This window comes from Prunus mume, linkage group LG1 (assembly GCF_029339155.1).
Source record: "Prunus mume cultivar Tortuosa linkage group LG1, ASM2933915v1, whole genome shotgun sequence".
Lineage (NCBI taxonomy): Eukaryota > Viridiplantae > Streptophyta > Magnoliopsida > Rosales > Rosaceae > Prunus > Prunus mume.
Genome location: NC_142698.1, coordinates 29687029 through 29704533, shown reverse-complemented (window position 1 = coordinate 29704533; position 17505 = coordinate 29687029). Strand labels below are relative to the sequence as shown.

General features: G+C 34.9%; 3 protein-coding genes and 1 pseudogene across 3 annotated transcripts; 2 read left to right on the top strand and 2 right to left on the bottom strand.

Annotated features, from left to right (window-relative positions):
• Positions 1–2372: 2372 nt before the first annotated feature.
• On the top strand, positions 2373–3275 carry LOC103326757 (Stress responsive A/B Barrel Domain-containing protein). The gene is made up of 2 exons (XM_008229001.2): positions 2373–2678; positions 2864–3275. Exons 1-2 carry the CDS (start codon positions 2527–2529, stop codon positions 3090–3092), a joined length of 381 nt encoding a protein of 126 aa, XP_008227223.1. The 5' UTR covers positions 2373–2526; the 3' UTR covers positions 3093–3275.
• Positions 3276–3938: 663 nt separating this feature from the next.
• On the top strand, positions 3939–5126 carry LOC103326748 (uncharacterized). Its single transcript, XM_008228992.2, has 2 exons — positions 3939–4740; positions 4852–5126. The coding sequence occupies exons 1-2, from the start codon at positions 3963–3965 to the stop codon at positions 4953–4955; spliced, it is 882 nt and encodes a 293-aa protein (XP_008227214.2). The 5' UTR covers positions 3939–3962; the 3' UTR covers positions 4956–5126.
• Positions 5127–5167: 41 nt separating this feature from the next.
• On the bottom strand, positions 5168–6794 carry LOC103327703 (fructose-bisphosphate aldolase 1, cytoplasmic-like; annotated as a pseudogene).
• Positions 6795–15145: 8351 nt separating this feature from the next.
• On the bottom strand, positions 15146–16617 carry LOC103326739 (DUF868 family protein (DUF868)). Its single transcript, XM_008228981.2, has one exon. The coding sequence runs from the start codon at positions 16163–16165 to the stop codon at positions 15260–15262; it is 906 nt and encodes a 301-aa protein (XP_008227203.2). The 5' UTR covers positions 16166–16617; the 3' UTR covers positions 15146–15259.
• Positions 16618–17505: the final 888 nt, after the last annotated feature.

Genomic DNA, 17505 nt, shown 5'->3' with positions numbered 1-17505 from the left:
AGACTCGGAGAGTTTTAAAACGACGTGTTTCACACTAAGGGAGGTAAGGGCTTGGAGGTAGTTGCCAGACTCAATGTAAGTTAAGAGGTCATTGATTAGAGGGTGGAGGTGGAATTGATCGGACGGTTGGAAATGGGATGACGGATCGAACGAAGAAAGGGGATGGGGATTTCGAATGGGTCTTGGGTCTGGGGTGGACATGTCATGGGGAGAAAAAAAAAACATGGTTGGTGGCACAACTGGGTCTATGTCTATAAGTGGTGGGAATAAGGTTTTTCTTATTCATTTTTATTCTCTTTAATCATAAATTGCTACATATGAGTTGGGTTATGGGTTAGGATAAAAACTGATTCAATTAACCCGTGTCCACCCCTACTTATAACTCCTTGAATAGCATTGACACCAAGGAACTAAAATCATAAAAAAATAAAAATAAAAAACCTATTTTCTCATTGCAATTTGAAAACTGTCCATAACTATTAGTAATACAGTATAAAAATTAAGATTTGTCATTGCTAACAAATGTAAAACTCTCTATTTTAGAGCAAGTCCACCCCAAAAGGCTTAGGCAAGGCAAAGGCAAGGCAAGGCAAGGGCTTCACTATTCACGTGAATAGTGGTAGCCTTGCCTTTTTTGGTTCCACTCCAAATGGCAAGGGCAAGGGCAATTACTATTTATTTTAATTTATTTTATATTTTTTATACTTAAACCATTAATTTTGACATGAGAAGTGAAAAATAAGACTAGGTATTTATATATATATAAATTCTGAAAATTTTGGTATTTTTTTTAGTTGCTGACGTTGTCAATGACGTCAACAAACCCAGGCAAGAGCCCAGACAAGATTTGCCTATGGGCCTGCCCAGTTTGTGGCCCCCATCAATTGCCTGGTCTTGCCTTCGTGCGCTAGAGCCAAAAGATGGGCCTAGGCCCCCTGCTGCCCGGGCAAACCAGTAGCGCTGGACTTGCTCTTATGCATCCATTAAATTTCATTAAGATTAGATTGCATCTAATTTGAAATCATTTGGTTCCGGACATTCAAAGTTAGCATGTGAAAAAACCTATTGAAACCGAAAGTTAGAGCTAATGCTTTGAGTAGGTGGTAGCAGTGTCGGTGGGGCAGAAAGTCTCTGCAATTTGACCTGCCTTGCCTTGGGGCTTTCTGAGCAAGCAAGGCATCAAAGTAGGGCTTTATTCCTTGCACGAGGGGTGCCTTTAATTTCCATTTTGGATCTTTCTAAAAAAAAGCCTATTTCTACAATTAACTCTATGGAAAAAACAAAATTGTATAATGTGACTAGTAAAAATGCCGTGGCTTTACCCAGTTTTACAGCAAGGTAATAGGGTAGGTAGTAAATTTGCCGAGGGACTAATTTGTTTGTGGAAGTGACTTTGTTTATTTTTTTTAGGTATCAGATGAAAGTGACATTGTTGAAATAATAATGATCATGCCTTATACACGCCATGGGGTCAGAAATGTCTAACCAGCACGTTATGTCAAGAATGAGGACAGACATTATTACTCATAAAATAAGTAATTCTGCGGGAAGATAGGTTATGGCGATAAATTAAGATCTTTAGTCTCACTCACACTAATTAATATAAATATTTTTAATTACTTGAATTATATAAATTAGAGCTTTTAATTAATATTGTGAACAAAATCAGTTGACTAATATAAAAGAATAATACTAGACAAGGAGACCATATTTACAGACGGCCTAATTATGCGTTGCAAAAAGCTGTTCTTCTTCGGTAATTTTTTTTAGAATAATATTGTATCACCGTAGCTATAAATCTTCCACTACATTAGTTTATTTCCCAAAAATTATAGATCTCAGAATTCATTATACCTTGGCCTGGCACATATATATATACTTTCTATCACCTTTGTAAGATTCCTTAAAGATTGTATGTGATATAATCCATGCATTAGGGTCCAATAATAAACCCTGGACCTGGAGCACATGGCTAGGACATGGAGAAAAGTCCAGCAACAAGAATTGCATTATAGAATATATTTATCACATAGATCAAAAATTCAATGATGGTTAACCTAAAGCCCTGAAATTTCAAAAAAAAAAAAAGAAAAAAAGAAAAAAAAAAGGCAGAAAGGACACCAGCCATCATATTCATATGAAAAAGCGAAGTTAGGACAAAAGCTATGGACAAATTTTTACCGTGTGGTTGAGCTATGTAGCTGAGCAGTGGGTCATAGGCCCATCTATAGCCCCATCAACATATGTACCTTTGAAACACACATATAAGAAAATATTGCCAAAAAAAAAATTTCACTTTTGGAAAAAGCAATAAATTAAAGATATTAAAGTTGTCCCAAGAAAAAAAATATATTGGGCAATAGATATTGTCCCCCCCAAGCCAGCCTTTTCTGATTGATTGCCTCCAAATAGGGTCATGTGGTGTGTGACAGAGGACAGATAAGACTGTGGAGGTTGACACACAAACAATATTGCATAATGTAATGTGGATATAAATTATGGGGTTTGGTCATTCATTTTTGCTTCATGGGTAGTGCTGTTGATCTGGGAAATAATAATATGGGGGAGTTCAAGCACTTGGTGATCGTTAAGTTCAAGGAAGATGTGGTTGTGGATGAGATTCTGAAAGGGCTAGAGAATTTGGTTGCTGAGATTGATGCTGTTAAGTCCTTCGAATGGTAAGCGTTTCTTTAGACTAATGTTCTTTTGTCAATATTTTATATTTAATATGTTATGTTGGGAGACTGTCACTTTAGCGAACATTTCTACGCATGATATAGTTATTTAGAAAATAATTTTAGACCCCAACAGGCATCCCATTTCCAATTGATGCTCTCACACTAGATAAAACAATGTGTTTCAGGGGACAGGATCTGGAAAGCCAAGAGATGCTTCGGCAGGGATTTACCCATGTCTTCGTGATGACATTCGACAAGAAGGAAGATTATGCTATGTTTCAGAGCCACCCTAAACATCAAGAATTTTCAGCAATATTCTCAGCAGTTATAGAAAAGCTTGTGCTGCTTGATTTTCCACCTACTCTTGTCAAGACACCACCCAAGGCAGCACCACCAGAGGCACCACCAGCATGATCTAGATGTGCTTCAAAATTGCAAATCTATGTACTCCATCAAAACAGAATATGATGTATGCTGTTGCTTGTGTGTTTTTTCCTTAATTAATGTTTGCTTACTGTTTAATTATGGGATAAGTCAATGAGTTTTAATGTAATTTTCAACTTGTGTGGAAATATATTATGGTCATTTTGCCTCTCATGAAGACATGAAGACATGAAGACATGAAGACATGTAGCTTAATTTCTGGGATTCGGTTTCAATCACTTCACTAATATAAATATGGCAAAAGGTGTTAGACATATGTACTTTTTGACTTCCAGTCGTGGATGGTTCAAGCAATAGAACAACTACTTGCTATGATCAAAATTCAAAGGCCCATGTTAACAATTTTGTCTGCCACTATATCTTGTCCAGAGAGAGAGAGAGAGAGAGAGAGAGAGAGCAAGAGATTCAAATTTTGAAAGAGGAAAAAAAAAATGAAGAAAACATTAGCAAAAATAAATTTCCTGCTGAAAGCTCATCAAGGTGCCATTTTGTTTTGGGGAACTAGTATAGGTTTTACGGTTCATGCATACAAGATCTTAAGGTAAACTACAAATACGTACAACAATTATCCGCAAACCATAAGTTATGGCTCATATTCATTTGTGAGCCATAATTTACGATGACAAAACATATAGCTTTGATGATCCATCAGAATCATATAACTTTACCAACAGTAAGGATAGAAAGGAGGAGATCAAGCCGGATCTAAAGGGTGGAGAAAAGTCATATTCCCTTGGGCCACTGGAAAGAAAAGGTGAAGTGCAAAAGGAAAATACATATCCCTGTTAAGATGCCAAAAGTCCACAAAAGCCATCAAGTGATTAAAAAAAAAACACACTAATGGTCCTCAGCAGATTAAAAGTTGATTCTCTGTTATCTTGTTCTTCTCTGTTTCCTTTTAATTCTAGTGGGAAACAAAATAACTCCAATAATGCAGTTCATTTGAAAATGCAGAAAATCAAGAAACTCTGCATCCTACATCCTTTCCTTCTGCTACTCAATTTCTGGTTAGCAATTTCAATTCCTCAAGATGCTTCAACAAGCATTCATGAAAAATTCAAGATTCAAACACCCTTTTCAAATCCAAATTCAACTGCATTATCCCTTTTAAATCGAACAGTCATCTGCAAATCTCAGAAACTATACCATAGTAATAGAACCTCTAACGGCCTCTTCCCAGTCTCCTACACTAACTACAAATGTAAAAGTCTGATAATCTCCAACCCTTCTTCTTCTTCTTCTTCACTCCACCATGTCTTCTCCTTAAACCCCTCCAACTCACTTTTACTCTACAACTGCTCAAACAAAACACCCTCATCATCACCACTGTTTCAAAACTTCACCTGCTTACGTGCATGTGGACTTGCATCCTCTTCTTGCTTACTAGTTGATGATGTCACAAAGCTTGACGTGGGATTTCATCCAAGAGATTTGAATTGCTCATGTTACAGCAGGGTGCATAGAAGATCTTTAGATGGGAGCTATGAAGCACATAAGTTGAGAACAAGAGTTTCTTTTGACATCCCTGACCACATTCCCAATATCTGCGATGAGTGTCAAAAGCCTAATGGCAATTGTACTGCTGGGTTGAAGTGCATATGCCATCCTAAAGAGTGCAGTAAGTTTCCCTATTTCATAACCTCTGAATATGTTTATATATAAATTATATATGAGATCTATCAATTATTTCAAAAATAGTAAGACTTGGTGTTTCCAATGGGTTTTGCAGAAAACAAAGTCATATCTAGGGCTGGATCCATCAATGCTTTGGGTAACATCCTGGTCTCTTTGCTTTCTCTTGTAGCACTAATGGTTTTGGCAGACAATCCTTGATGCAAGGAAATTAAGACATAATATATTGGTCTTGTTTTTCTTTTATTTGTAGCTCTTCAAAGGATCTTATTACTTTTAGATTTTTCTTGTGACAGCATTATGTATTATAGAGAAACATGATATCAATTGTAATTCAACAGAAATTGAGAATAAAATGAATCTTAAAGAAAATTACAGTCTTTATGATTTTCTGTAAGATACATTCTGTTTCACATGAACCTAATCAAGATCAAGGATACCGCTATACTAAAAATACTTGAAATGACAGAAAATAAGAGAAAATAAAATTATATTCAAAACTCAATAGCCTAATCCTGGAAATGTGAAATGCGACCTTTGCAAAAAACTACAAGGACGCAATCAGATGGAGATGATACACACGCTACCGAAGTTTAATCAGTTACTTTCCAAGAACAAAACCAAGTCTCATCTCTCCCTTAATGTTCTAACTAGTGGCAATACAGGAAACAGAAATTTAGCTGCAAAATCTTTAGTACTTGTAATCCTTCACATGAAGACTCTCCGAAGCACCATCTCCCAATGCAGCATCCCCTTTGTAGGTACCCAAAGTAGCTTCTGAATTAGCTTTGCACCTACCAAGGAAGGCAACTCGTGCCTTCTTCACATTTTCATCCTTTCCAGCCCATGATTTCAGAGTGCTTTGCTGCAGAGCCCGCCCAAAAGAGAACGAAAGTGACCAGGGTTTTCTTGGTATTTAGCTTATTCATAGCATTCAAGTTGAGGGTAGCTTCCTCCTCACTCTGCCCACCAGAAAGAAACACCACAGCAGGAACAGCTGGAGGAACCGTTCGCTGCAATGCCCTTACTGTATGATAAGCCACCACCTCAGGTGAAACCTTCTTGGCATCTGAACCAGGGGTAACCATGTTTGGTTTCAAAAGAGTACCCTCGAGAATGGCATGGTGTTCATTCAGCGCTTTGTAGCAAGCAGCGAGGACACGCTCGGTCACATCTGCGCATTGGTCAAGGTCATGAGATCCATCAACCGGTATCTCTGGCTCAACAATTGGTACCAAGCCATTCTCCTGGCAAATGTGGTCAATGTCATGAGATCCATCAACCGGTATCTCTGGCTCAACAATTGGTACCAAGCCATTCTCCTGGCAAATGACAGCATAGCGAGCCAAGCCATTGGCATTCTCATGTATAGCAAGTTGAGATGGCTCATTTGGGCCAATCTTGAGCACAGCACGCCACTTAGCGAATCGGGCGCCCAGCTTCATAGTACTGCTGGCTGCGCTGGGCAAGACCATCAAGACCCTGAGTTGTGGTCTCACCATTAGTTCCAGCAAGCTCAACAGTGCCCTTGTCCACTTTGATCCCAGGGAGGACCCCTCCTTCCTTGAGGACATCAACAGAGGGTTTATCACCAACTGTTTTCTGGTAAAGGGGTTTCCTCAAACAGGATTACACCACTGAGATATTGAAGTGCACCCGGGGCGCAAAAGAGGAGCTCACGCAGGGCTCGCCTGTTGGACTCATTGTTCTCGACATTTATACTTGATAGACGCTTGCCGATTGTTCCAGTTGATTCATCTGCGGCTAGGATTCCCTTCCCGGGGGTACCAATGTAGGCAGCATTGGCTACAAGTTCATCTGTAATACATGAATAATGTTATTTAGGGTCTCCCTAAATAAGCTATGGTATTAAAAGCAAGAGCATTTGAATCGGCGTCTCATATGCTACTTGACATGAAGCCACTAATTCTAAAAAAGAACAGACAAATACCGATCTCCACATCTTGAGGAATATATGAATGCCAAATTATTAAACAAAAGCACAAAACAAATCAAACCAAACACAGTATGCAAATGCATCTAAGAATAAAAATAATATATCTATCAAAAGACTCAAATCAAAGTTTTAGCAAATGCATCTTCTTTATGTTCTTTAATTTGTTTGGGCCTAATATTTGTGGGCTTAAGTTGCTTATCAAGTTTAGTTTAATTCATGGCTTTGGGCTTGATTTTGTTTTGTCTTATCAAGAGCCCATTTGAAGTTTCAGTTTCAATAAGAATTGTGAATTAATACTACTTTAAACTAATATTACGTTGTGTGCAAGAATTTGGATTGTTGATACAAGTGATATTTAAACTAAGTACTCTAACTTGAGTGCAATGAGGCAGCTCACTGTCCTAGCCAATTGACCTCACTCACTTCTACTAAAATTTGGATTGAAGTAAGTTAGGAAGTGAATCTTATTTTGCTTAGGATTATAGATTTAAAGGATATGCAATGAGGTCGTAGCTCAAGTGGTCCTTGAACCTGAAATCCTAAGTTCGAATCTTCCATCTTCTAATATCACTTGTATTATAAAATTTATAATAAATAAAAAAGATGCAAAGGATATTGTTTGTTTTAAAAAGATTCTTTTACAAGCTAGACGCAAAGTAATATATAAAGGGGGCCTTGTACAATATTTCGACTCACGCCCTAGAGGTCACAACAATTTTACATATTTTTATAAGCTTTTCAGATATCGATTCTTAGACTCAAATCTTAGTAAAATATTAATCCCGAAGATTTTCCCAAAGCCCTGTATATTGAATCGAAGATTTTCGAGCCACCCAGAACGTTAATTCTCTCATTTTATTTACTATATATATTCAAATATATAAACATTAAAAATATATATATAGAGGCAAGATAATATATACTATCTTTAAAACAATTTGAGATGCAATCAAACCTACCACCTAATGCTCTGTATAGGGCAAAAAGTGTTGCAAACTCTTATAAAGTCTTTGTAGCCTTTTTCTTGTGTGTATTGTTTGTATATGGTGAAATAAGTGGCTCAATACGAGCTATTGATGTGTAAGTCCCATAAGATATATATATGTACAATTAGATATCATCCGATATTGGTTTAATTAACTTCTAATTGCATTAACCTGTTTAAGTTAATAAGGACCCACACCTAAGGGTCTATTGGGCCTAAATACCCAAATGTATTGTGTATTGGATCTAGCTAGTTAAGGTAAGGACAATATTTCTACATTTTGACTTTGAGAGAAAAAAATAGGGCTCGTCAATGGGCCGGGCTAGCCCGTGCTTGGGCTCGGGCCGGGCTTTAAAGAGGAGCGGGCCGGGCGGGCCGGTTTTTTGAGCCCGCCCATAGTCGGGCTTGAGAAAGCCCATTAATAAACGTGCTCATTCGAAAAAATCATAAACTTAATCATAAGGGCATTTTAGTCTAAATTTGAGATTAAACTCACGCCCTTAATTCCAATATTTTCACATCAAACCAAATTCATAAAATAGACTCAATAAAGTCACACAATTAATAAGATTTTCCACAAAAATAATAAAACAAAGTATTATTTTTGAGCCCCCAGTTATTCTCTCATAATTAGACCATAATACGTTTATATATATATATAAAAAAATAATAAGTATCAAAAAGATATTTTTTTTAAAGGATGGTATAAATACCTACCACCTATGTAAATGTTTGGTGATGTGTTCAAGAAAAACATGATTATAAAGTCTTTGGTGGTAGCGATTATTTCTTGTGTGTATATGATTATGTTTAGTGATATGATATATTGTTCATCTTATTTATATATATATATATATATGATTGTTGTATTAATAATTGACACAAATTAATGTGCTAATCATCCAATTATAAACTAGGAATGAGTAAAGATAAATGAAATGAAACAAATTATATATGTGATTTAAGTGATATAATCCTAATCCTAAACTCTTATTTATACATTATTATATATCCCCACACCTAAGGGTCTATTGGGCCTAATCCCAATGTATTGTGTATTGGATCTAGCTAACGTTTTTCCAATGGTAAGGACAATGATGAGGCCTACATTTTGGAGGATAACGTGTTGAAATTTCTTAATGATTTTTTAATTGACATTTGTGTGCAACTACTCTTCAATTGGTGATTGACAAATTTTTATTTTTTTCATACACAGATTGATCATCGGTGGTAGCAATGGAGCTTATGGGGGCGTAAGAAGCTTATTTTTGTATTGAATATACTAATATTTAACTTTCTTAAATAAAAACATTAAAACTTTTAAGAATTTGATGGTGATTGTCATTGCATGCTAATTGACGATGAATTTTAGTTATAAAAAATTTGTTTTATGACATTAAGTTATGTCAAATTATTGTTGTTTTATGATTTTTAGCTAATGAGGTGCTTTCATTTTCTGATTATGCTGAAATCAGTTTCGAAGAGGCTATAGGCTTAAAATTATGTGAGAATCACTTTTTGATTATGCTGGAATTAGTATCAACAACAATTTTAACAAAAAATTTATCAAACGCCAAACTGCTCTCTCACAGTTGATTTTTCTCACAAAATCTGATAGCGATTATTTTCATAGCACAACAATGTCAAACTAGCCATTAGTATTTTTGTATTAGATTATGTGCCCAAATTTAAGTTTCGCACGGCCCCTCAAAATGTCAAGGTCAGCTCCGATTTGGTCCCATATAAGATTATAGAATAATAAGTTCAAATATAGATCCACTCCTAATTGTAATTTAAATTAAAATCCCACATATATATAGAGGTCCATTGGCCTAATCCCACCTAAGGTATTGATGCATAATTTGAACATATAATAGACTCCTATTGCCCCGTTAGTACAACATTCTCACGAGCTGGGATACTCTTTGTCAACCTGAGTACAACTTATTTGGAGTTGGTGAGCCTCCACTAATCAAGAATTTCAAGTAGTAGAAAATAGACTTGTGATGTGATAGAAGTTGTAGAAAATCAAATTAAGATGAACGGAGACAAGATGAATCAGTTAGTGTAGTGTCAAATTCGGTTGGCAATTAGGTTTTGATTAAGAAATGGTAGGTAAAGACTAAAAGGAGAAAAGCTTGAACAGAGAAATAAGAGCAAGATTGAAGAAAAAAAAAATATGGTCAAGATGACGCAGGGAAATTATAAATAATGGTATTCCCAATCCTAGACATGTATTTATAAAAAAACCTATATATTTAACAAATATTAACTAGCACTATTTATTTTCAACATAAGTAAATGTCTTTGTCATTTTACTTTTATTTATTTTTATATTATTCCATTTACTTAAGTTTACAATTAAAAAGTACAACTTTGGATTAAAATAAAAATACTAGAAAATATTCCACAAAGTATAAAAAATGGTTTTGAGTGCAAAATACGTGCTAAAAATGATGGCTCATTAAGTTATATATTTCATACTAAAATCCCATAAAATCAAGTTTTCTTATTTGATGTTTAAATAAAAGCCGCCAAAAATTATCTTGAGAAAATGATTTTCCGAAAACTCATTTTTCATACTTAGTCAATATTTTTACATAAAACAACTTTTCATATGATATGAATGCATGAAGGAACCTAAGGTTCTAGGTAAAAAGCCTTAGATGTTCAATCCATATGGTGTTAAACCCTATTTAATTTATGTTAAAACTTATTGAAAATTAGTCTATGGAGCTATGAACTAGCTTGGTATATATGATTTAATGTTTACTTTTATTTATAGAAAGACTATAGAAATTTGAAGTACCAAAAAAAATAATAATTAAATTTTAAGCTATAATTTAGGTATTTCGACATGCGCAATAGCTGGAACTCATTCTTGAGTCTGCTAATCATATATAGTGATGATATCTTTCAATTTCTTGGTGAGTTGGTTGTTTAAGATGTTGAATTTATTTTGCTTATTGTCTTGCAGTGGTTGTATTTATTATTTGTATCTTATTTTATTGTTTGCAAGAACCCTTTGTGGGACTACGTTCTTTATTTTCTCTGAATTTTGTATCTGCACTTTGATTATGAAATTGCTACGAAACGAATGTACGTTTGGAGTTTCCAATTGATGTGGTAGTGTTTTATTCGTTACTTTGAGTTCTATTCAAAGCTTTATCTATCTTTAATAATTAAATATGGTCATGTTATTCACGATATGTCACTTGAATAACAAAAATTTGAGAATGAAAAAATATCTTCTAAAGTATATCATTGCGGTAGGAAATGTGATCCATCCAACATTAATATATGAAGACGGAATGGACCTACATTTCAGCAGTGAGTTATTAATTTGGTCACAAGATCAAACACTATCGGCTTGTGGATTTAAAATGGTATTGACGCTAGGTTTAATTTTCTTGAATATTTTTATTTATTTTGTTCAAATAAAAGGTGTTGGTGGTTAAAGTTGGACTCAGATGTGTTTATTTGCATTTAAAATCTTTTTATATGCACCTAAATAATAATAATAAGTCTATCACAAGGCAAACGGCGCATGCAAGAAATCCAAAATAATGTGGTCCTCAAAGAAGAGAAAACTTTGTCTTTCATACAACACTCAAGAAAAGTTTGCTTCTGGATCATATTTGTAGTTAGGTCGTGAGGCAGAATCACAGTTCAAAACAAATATATTTTTCAAAATTGACTTTAGTTTTTATAGTGATCCTATGTGGGGAGGACGTGTAGAATGATGTAAAGTCTCACCTCAAAAACTCAACAAAATTAAATACAATACATAATTCGTGATTCCACTACTTGGTGGGCTGCTAGTTGTCATTATGAAATATAAAATTTTCAGATCTTCATCACGATCAAACTCCATGAAAATCAGAGTTTTTTAGAATATTTTCAACAATAACTGCAGTGAATTATTCAGTCGTAGATATGTAGCTAGGGATGACAATTGAGTTGCTTTGTGTTTTTTTCCTTTTTTTGTTGTTGCATTTGTTGTCTTGTGTTTAGGTGACATGATTTTTTGTTCTTTGATAATGTTCAGGTCAAAAAGCATGAAATTAACTAATATTTTAACATGAAATCAAGCTAAAACTCATCACTTATAGAAAATTCGCTTGATCTAAATGCTAGAAAATCACGAAAAGAAATCCCTCAAATAATTTTGTAAAGAATCATATTATATATCTTTTAGCATTTTGGTCTTTCTTCTTTGTGCAATATTGCCGGCCATAAAGGAAGCAGTATGGGAAGTTGGTAACTTTTCCACATGTAAAAAGCAGTCATCTCTTGTCTCGTTACAATTTGAAGAGCTCATAATGCTCATCTAAAAGTCAAAATGATTGAAGTCTATTTTAGCAAAAGCCAAAATATTAATTTGATAAATAATAAAATAAAATGGCCCAATAATAATATAATGTATCGGACGAAGGAGATGAAAAAGTTTTGATTACGATATAAAAGTTGCAAGGACCCATATCGTAACAACCCTTCTTATGTCCTTAATGTTTTGATGCAAATCAGCAAATGGATTTTCTAACAATGAAAAGTATTTCTTCTTTTATCACAAAATGCATAGCTTGTACTAGTAGTTGATCCACTCACACTTACATATATTGTAGATACCTTATATTGTATTTAGTGTGCGTATCAAAATGGGCCTAGAGGTTTCAATTTCATCAATTTGATATCCAACATTTCAAAATCTAACCAATTTACATAAACTGTTAAATTGACCTTCAGTCAAACGTTAAATCTTGACGTGGCAGATGCGAGACCCACCACATATCTTGACAACCTAATCCAAATTGTCCATGAAGAGCATTTCTAAAAAGAAAGAAAAAATATATTTCGCACTCAAACCTTGGCACCTATTCCAAGGCTGTCGTTCCAATACCAAGGATTGGACAATGAAATCGAACAAAAAAAAAAAAATCAAAAACTCAAGATTTCTAAGTTTTCAACTAAGATTGAGAGAGGGTTTCTTCCAAATCTTGAAATCAAGTTCATCTATTGCAAAAACCTCAATGATGTGAAATGTTGTTAGTCTATAAATTAACTACTGCTTCATCTAGTGATGATTTTATTCCCTAAGGCATCTCTAATTGAGAGGGCCAAATGTCAAATTTTGGCAATATAGTCTAGATGGAGCCCCCAACACATGTATAGGGTCAGGCAAAATATCAATCCAGTCAATATCTTGGGTGGAATAGCAGTTCACATTTTGTCTCGACTGAAATTTGGTGGAGCCCACTCACACAACCCATTTTCCCATGTGCAAAGTTAGTTTTGTGGACCCATTAGAGTTAAATTATTTTTAAACAATTTAATAAAGCTATGGATTCAAAATTTGAGTCCGGAGGGTTGGGGAAAAAATAATTTGAGTCCAAACGATACATGAATAGTTGTATTTTGAGATGTGAAAATTTGAATTTAGCTCTTTTCGCATTGGAAATAGGCTAACTATAAAAGAGATTTCAAATTCCAACTCTTATTGATGATACCATAATAGTTAAAGTAGTACAGTACTCCTGTTTTTGTAGAGGGCCCAACATTAACCTTAATGTAGTTGCAAATTTATGTTAGATTGGAGATGCTCTCCATGAATACAATTGCAACTTTATCATGAGAGTCTACAAACTTTGTCAGGGCATGATTGGCTTTAGAATTCAATGAAAAGCAGCTCCCATCCAACAACCGCCCTCACCAATACTCTGCATACACACGCACACGCGTACACACCCTGCCATCTAGCTAGGCAGCCTGGCTGCTTGTTACTTTATTGGGTTCTTTCCTGATGTATTAGATTATAGTATTGTACTTGTATGCTACACTTCACATATTTTCTTTCTGGGAAAAAATTACATTTGAAGTTCAATATAGCTGCGGTACGTTAATCTGGTTCGTTGAAATTAACGGCTGACATTATTGTCACGCGTTCACACGTGACTGATGCTATCACAATTCATCGCCTCTAGTCTGTACTGTAGGTCATCTTCCCCAAGAAGGACTCTTTTTATGGTGCTTTGGGAAGACATACAATCACTGGATTCTGCTAGTGGACCAAACAATTGTTTTAAGACAGGGGGACCATGTATTTGTACTGGCTGTGGGTCTAAGATGAAGGGACGCCATCCGAATATTTTGTTTGCATACGTTTAGAGTTTTGGTCTTATCCTGGTAACCATTTCAAAATCGACTTGCCCATTCTTATATTACTTAATGTTTTGGTATTTCTTTTGGTCTGAATTTTACATCAGGTGTGCTTGCTGTGCTTTCGTCACGCGATTTGAATTCAAAACCTCATCTAATAAAGTGGAGACAACTATCGTCTAGTAAATTTAAATTTATAATCTCCTCCAACAAAATGCCGACTAACTATCACAATTACCGAATAATCATTTGAGGATTTGTTTTAAATCCTCTTGGGATATTTGTTTTGTCAAGCTTTAAGTCAGATGAACAACTTATCCCAAAGACTTTTGCTATCTCTATGATAACTAATTTTAATTGAAATGTTGTTGTCAATCATTGAGAAACAAAAACAAGATTTGTCGTTGAACTGTTTTGTTTGCCCAACTCAAATGGTTACTTCACAATCACAATCTATATCAAGCCAAGCCTGATGGAGATCAATCTTTTTCTTGGCTTGTGAATAAGCGTGTGAATGAGCTGGCTTCTTGCACTAAAGGATCAGTAGGATTTTCCCTGACAAGTCAAGGCCAAGGTGGGGAAAGTATGACATGATAAATTAAAAATTAAATACTAGAAAAAAGGATCCTGTTTTTGTTTTCATTCATTAAATCTCGAAAAAGAAGGGAAATTCATTTTCTTTAATTTTTTTTTAAAAACACAAGCGATAGTCTAACTTACAAAGAATTGAGGGTTTTTCACATATACACTACCAATATGCTATGGGGGTTCAAATCTAAGAGCACTCCTCTATAAGTTAATGCCCTTTTACATTGGGTTAGATTCTCGTTGGCAATTTTTCTTCTAAATGAACAATAAAAGCAAGCAGTAATCTTGCATAATCCTACAAAACAATATATTCCAATCAATCAACTTTTTTCCGTGTTTTATAAGATGTACTTGTCAAATGAGGCTGAACATAATTGGGGGGATTCTCAACTTTATTTGATTTGATCCTTACAAACCTAAAAAGCAATGATAATTGATACTCAAAATTCCCACTTCCCCATTCATCAAATTTTAATTGATATCTCTTAGTATCTTTTTCCTTTGCCTTTCCAATTATTTGAACCTTCTACAGTCACCCCTCTATTCTAACTCATTTGCTAGCACTCTGCAATACTCTATTCTAATTTGCAAAACTGATCACCAGTATTATTGAGAGAGAGAGAGAGAGAGAGAGAGAGAGAGAGAGAGATCAAAACATGTCAAATTTATCTATCTATCTACAATCATATTCCTGAGACAATGATCAAAATGAATTAGTATCTATTCCTCTTTTGAAAGGAAGTTTAGAAAAATAGTAATAACAAGCATAAATTTCAAGAATTAACCCCAAAAAAATAAAAATTTAATGACCAAATTTCATTATGAGCTCTTACAGGCATAGATCAACAAGGAGAATTCAACTCTGTCCTGCTCCTTCTGAACCAACTTCTCTTCCAACCACAGCCTGCTATCCATTCCACTTCTTGTTCTGAACATGAACACTGCATACCTTGATGAAGGATTGAAGAACCAGTTATGAACATCCCACATCAGATCAACCAGCAACCCATCTAAAAAAATTGTCTGATTGCCTCTAAAATTCCACTGCAGCCTCTTTACGCGAATGACCGTCTTTTTGTCGATGGAAACTGATAAAACCGGATGCTTTAAGCCATCATTTTCTCCACTGCATCTGATCAAAATGTCATGTACAATGCCTGTGTCACTGAATTGAGCCTTGGTGGAATAAATGTCATTTCCTGAACAATGCTCTTGCCTTGAAACCAAAGAAACCTTAGCAACAGGGGTTGCACTAGTCTTGAACTTCTTGGCTAAAGCTTCTTCAGCCATGTCACCTAGAATTAGGCCTATTTCTGAGTCAACCATGACCAGGATATAAAAACCATCAACTGGCTCAGGACCACTAGTATCATACTTAGCTTTGGACAGATCCCAATAGATTTCCATCTTCGAATTATCCGATTCGAGGACTTTGGTGCCTTTCTTCTTCCGGAACAGACGCGAATTCATGTTCAATTTGAAGCATGCTGTTGGATCATCACCAAACTTAATGGTTAAGCCCTGTGCATAGTGGTTTTTGCACCAGGAGACTGTGACCAAGAACTGCTTTTTAGTGGAGAGAGTGATTTTGTAGACACATGAGACCGCATTTTGGACAGAAGGAGTTAACTTTGGAGAAACACAAGCAGTGTTTGCATAGCTAGAACATGAAGGATGAGAAACATTTACTGCATTTTCACTAAAACAAGAAATTTTGTCTCTCATTGTGTAAATAATATAATTCTCTGAGCAAAAACAAAAACCTGCAGCAGGCAGTACTTTTGAGAGAGAGAGAGAGAGAGAGAGAGATCTACAGGGTTTGGAGAAATGGATCTGTCTGGTTTTTGGCTTGGCTTCTTCTAAGAAATGAATGAGATTATGAAGGCTTTTGAACTGTTTTTGTTTCTTCAGATTTTCTAAATGGGAAAGTTTTAGAGGTTGAGAATGAGAAGGCAAGAAAGGATATGAATTTAATATGATTCTCTCTTCATTGTCTCACCTTAAAATCTGCATCTTATGAGAAGGGAAAGAGGTGGAAGATTGAGACAGAAACCTTCATGCTTGCCTTCTTTATCTCCTTTGCCAGTTCATATCAGACATAAAAAAATAAAAAGAAAAATAAAGGAAAGGCTAACAAAGGAGTTGGACCTGGTCTGTTACCATCACTATTTGTGACAGGATCATGGCTGCTTTTAATTCCTTACATTAGGTTTTGTGAATTAAATATAAGATGTGAGAAAAAGGGCAAAAGACAGGTAACTAGATTTTCATGTTGCCTAATTCATAGATTAATTACCTTTTCAATTTTCTCACAACCAATTATGACTATGTAGACAACTATACATCTTATCTTACCTTTCAGATATTTGGAAAAGCATCAACAATTAAAATAAAATATTTCAATGAAAAAATTTCTAGTAAGAAAATATTTTTGTGTGAAAAATATGTATGCAAAGAAAGTCAAGTGGTGATGACAGTCAATTTTGGAGATCAGAAATTGATCATATCTTGGTGGATATATATGTGAGGGAATATATTTCCCAGTTTATTTTTTCCAATTTTTTTTTTTTTACAAAAGATGACATGGGCATGCAGTGGGATGATTATGATAGTGAATGTTGACCCACAAAATAAATTTAGTCTGGAGACCCACCAACTCCTGCTCCCAACACACCTATAATTAAAAGTTTCCTTTATTATTTTCTTTTCTATTTCTTATTGACTAAAATTTTAAAACTAAACAAAGGAAAGGGTGACTTTTTAAATAAGCTCAGCTTATGCAGAATATCATGTGGTTGCTGGTTGGGAAGAGGAATTAGGAACAATAAGTTAATAGGAACCCCATCACATGAACCCCTATTTATGGGTGAGCAGTTCCTCCTGTCTCTTCCTAAGTACTGGTATGGATTATTAAATGGCATGAAAGGTTTTAGACCAAAAGAACTAGCTATGATTAGACTTTGAAACTAAGGCTTATAAATGAAAGGAAAAGCAGAAAGAGATAGATCATTTTGATTAGAACATGCAGGTATTAATTATGCAGCTATTAGGTTATGATGTTGTCA

Coding starts and splice junctions, on each gene's coding strand:
- LOC103326757 (XM_008229001.2), top strand. CDS start 2,527: ATGGGTAGTGCTGTTGATCTGGGAAATAATAATATGGGGGAGTTCAAG. Junction 2,679..2,863: donor GCTGTTAAGTCCTTCGAATG/GTAAGCGTTTCT, acceptor AATGTGTTTCAG/GGGACAGGATCTGGAAAGCC.
- LOC103326739 (XM_008228981.2), bottom strand. CDS start 16,165: ATGAGAGACAAAATTTCTTGTTTTAGTGAAAATGCAGTAAATGTTTCT.
- LOC103326748 (XM_008228992.2), top strand. CDS start 3,963: ATGGTCCTCAGCAGATTAAAAGTTGATTCTCTGTTATCTTGTTCTTCT. Junction 4,741..4,851: donor ATGCCATCCTAAAGAGTGCA/GTAAGTTTCCCT, acceptor TGGGTTTTGCAG/AAAACAAAGTCATATCTAGG.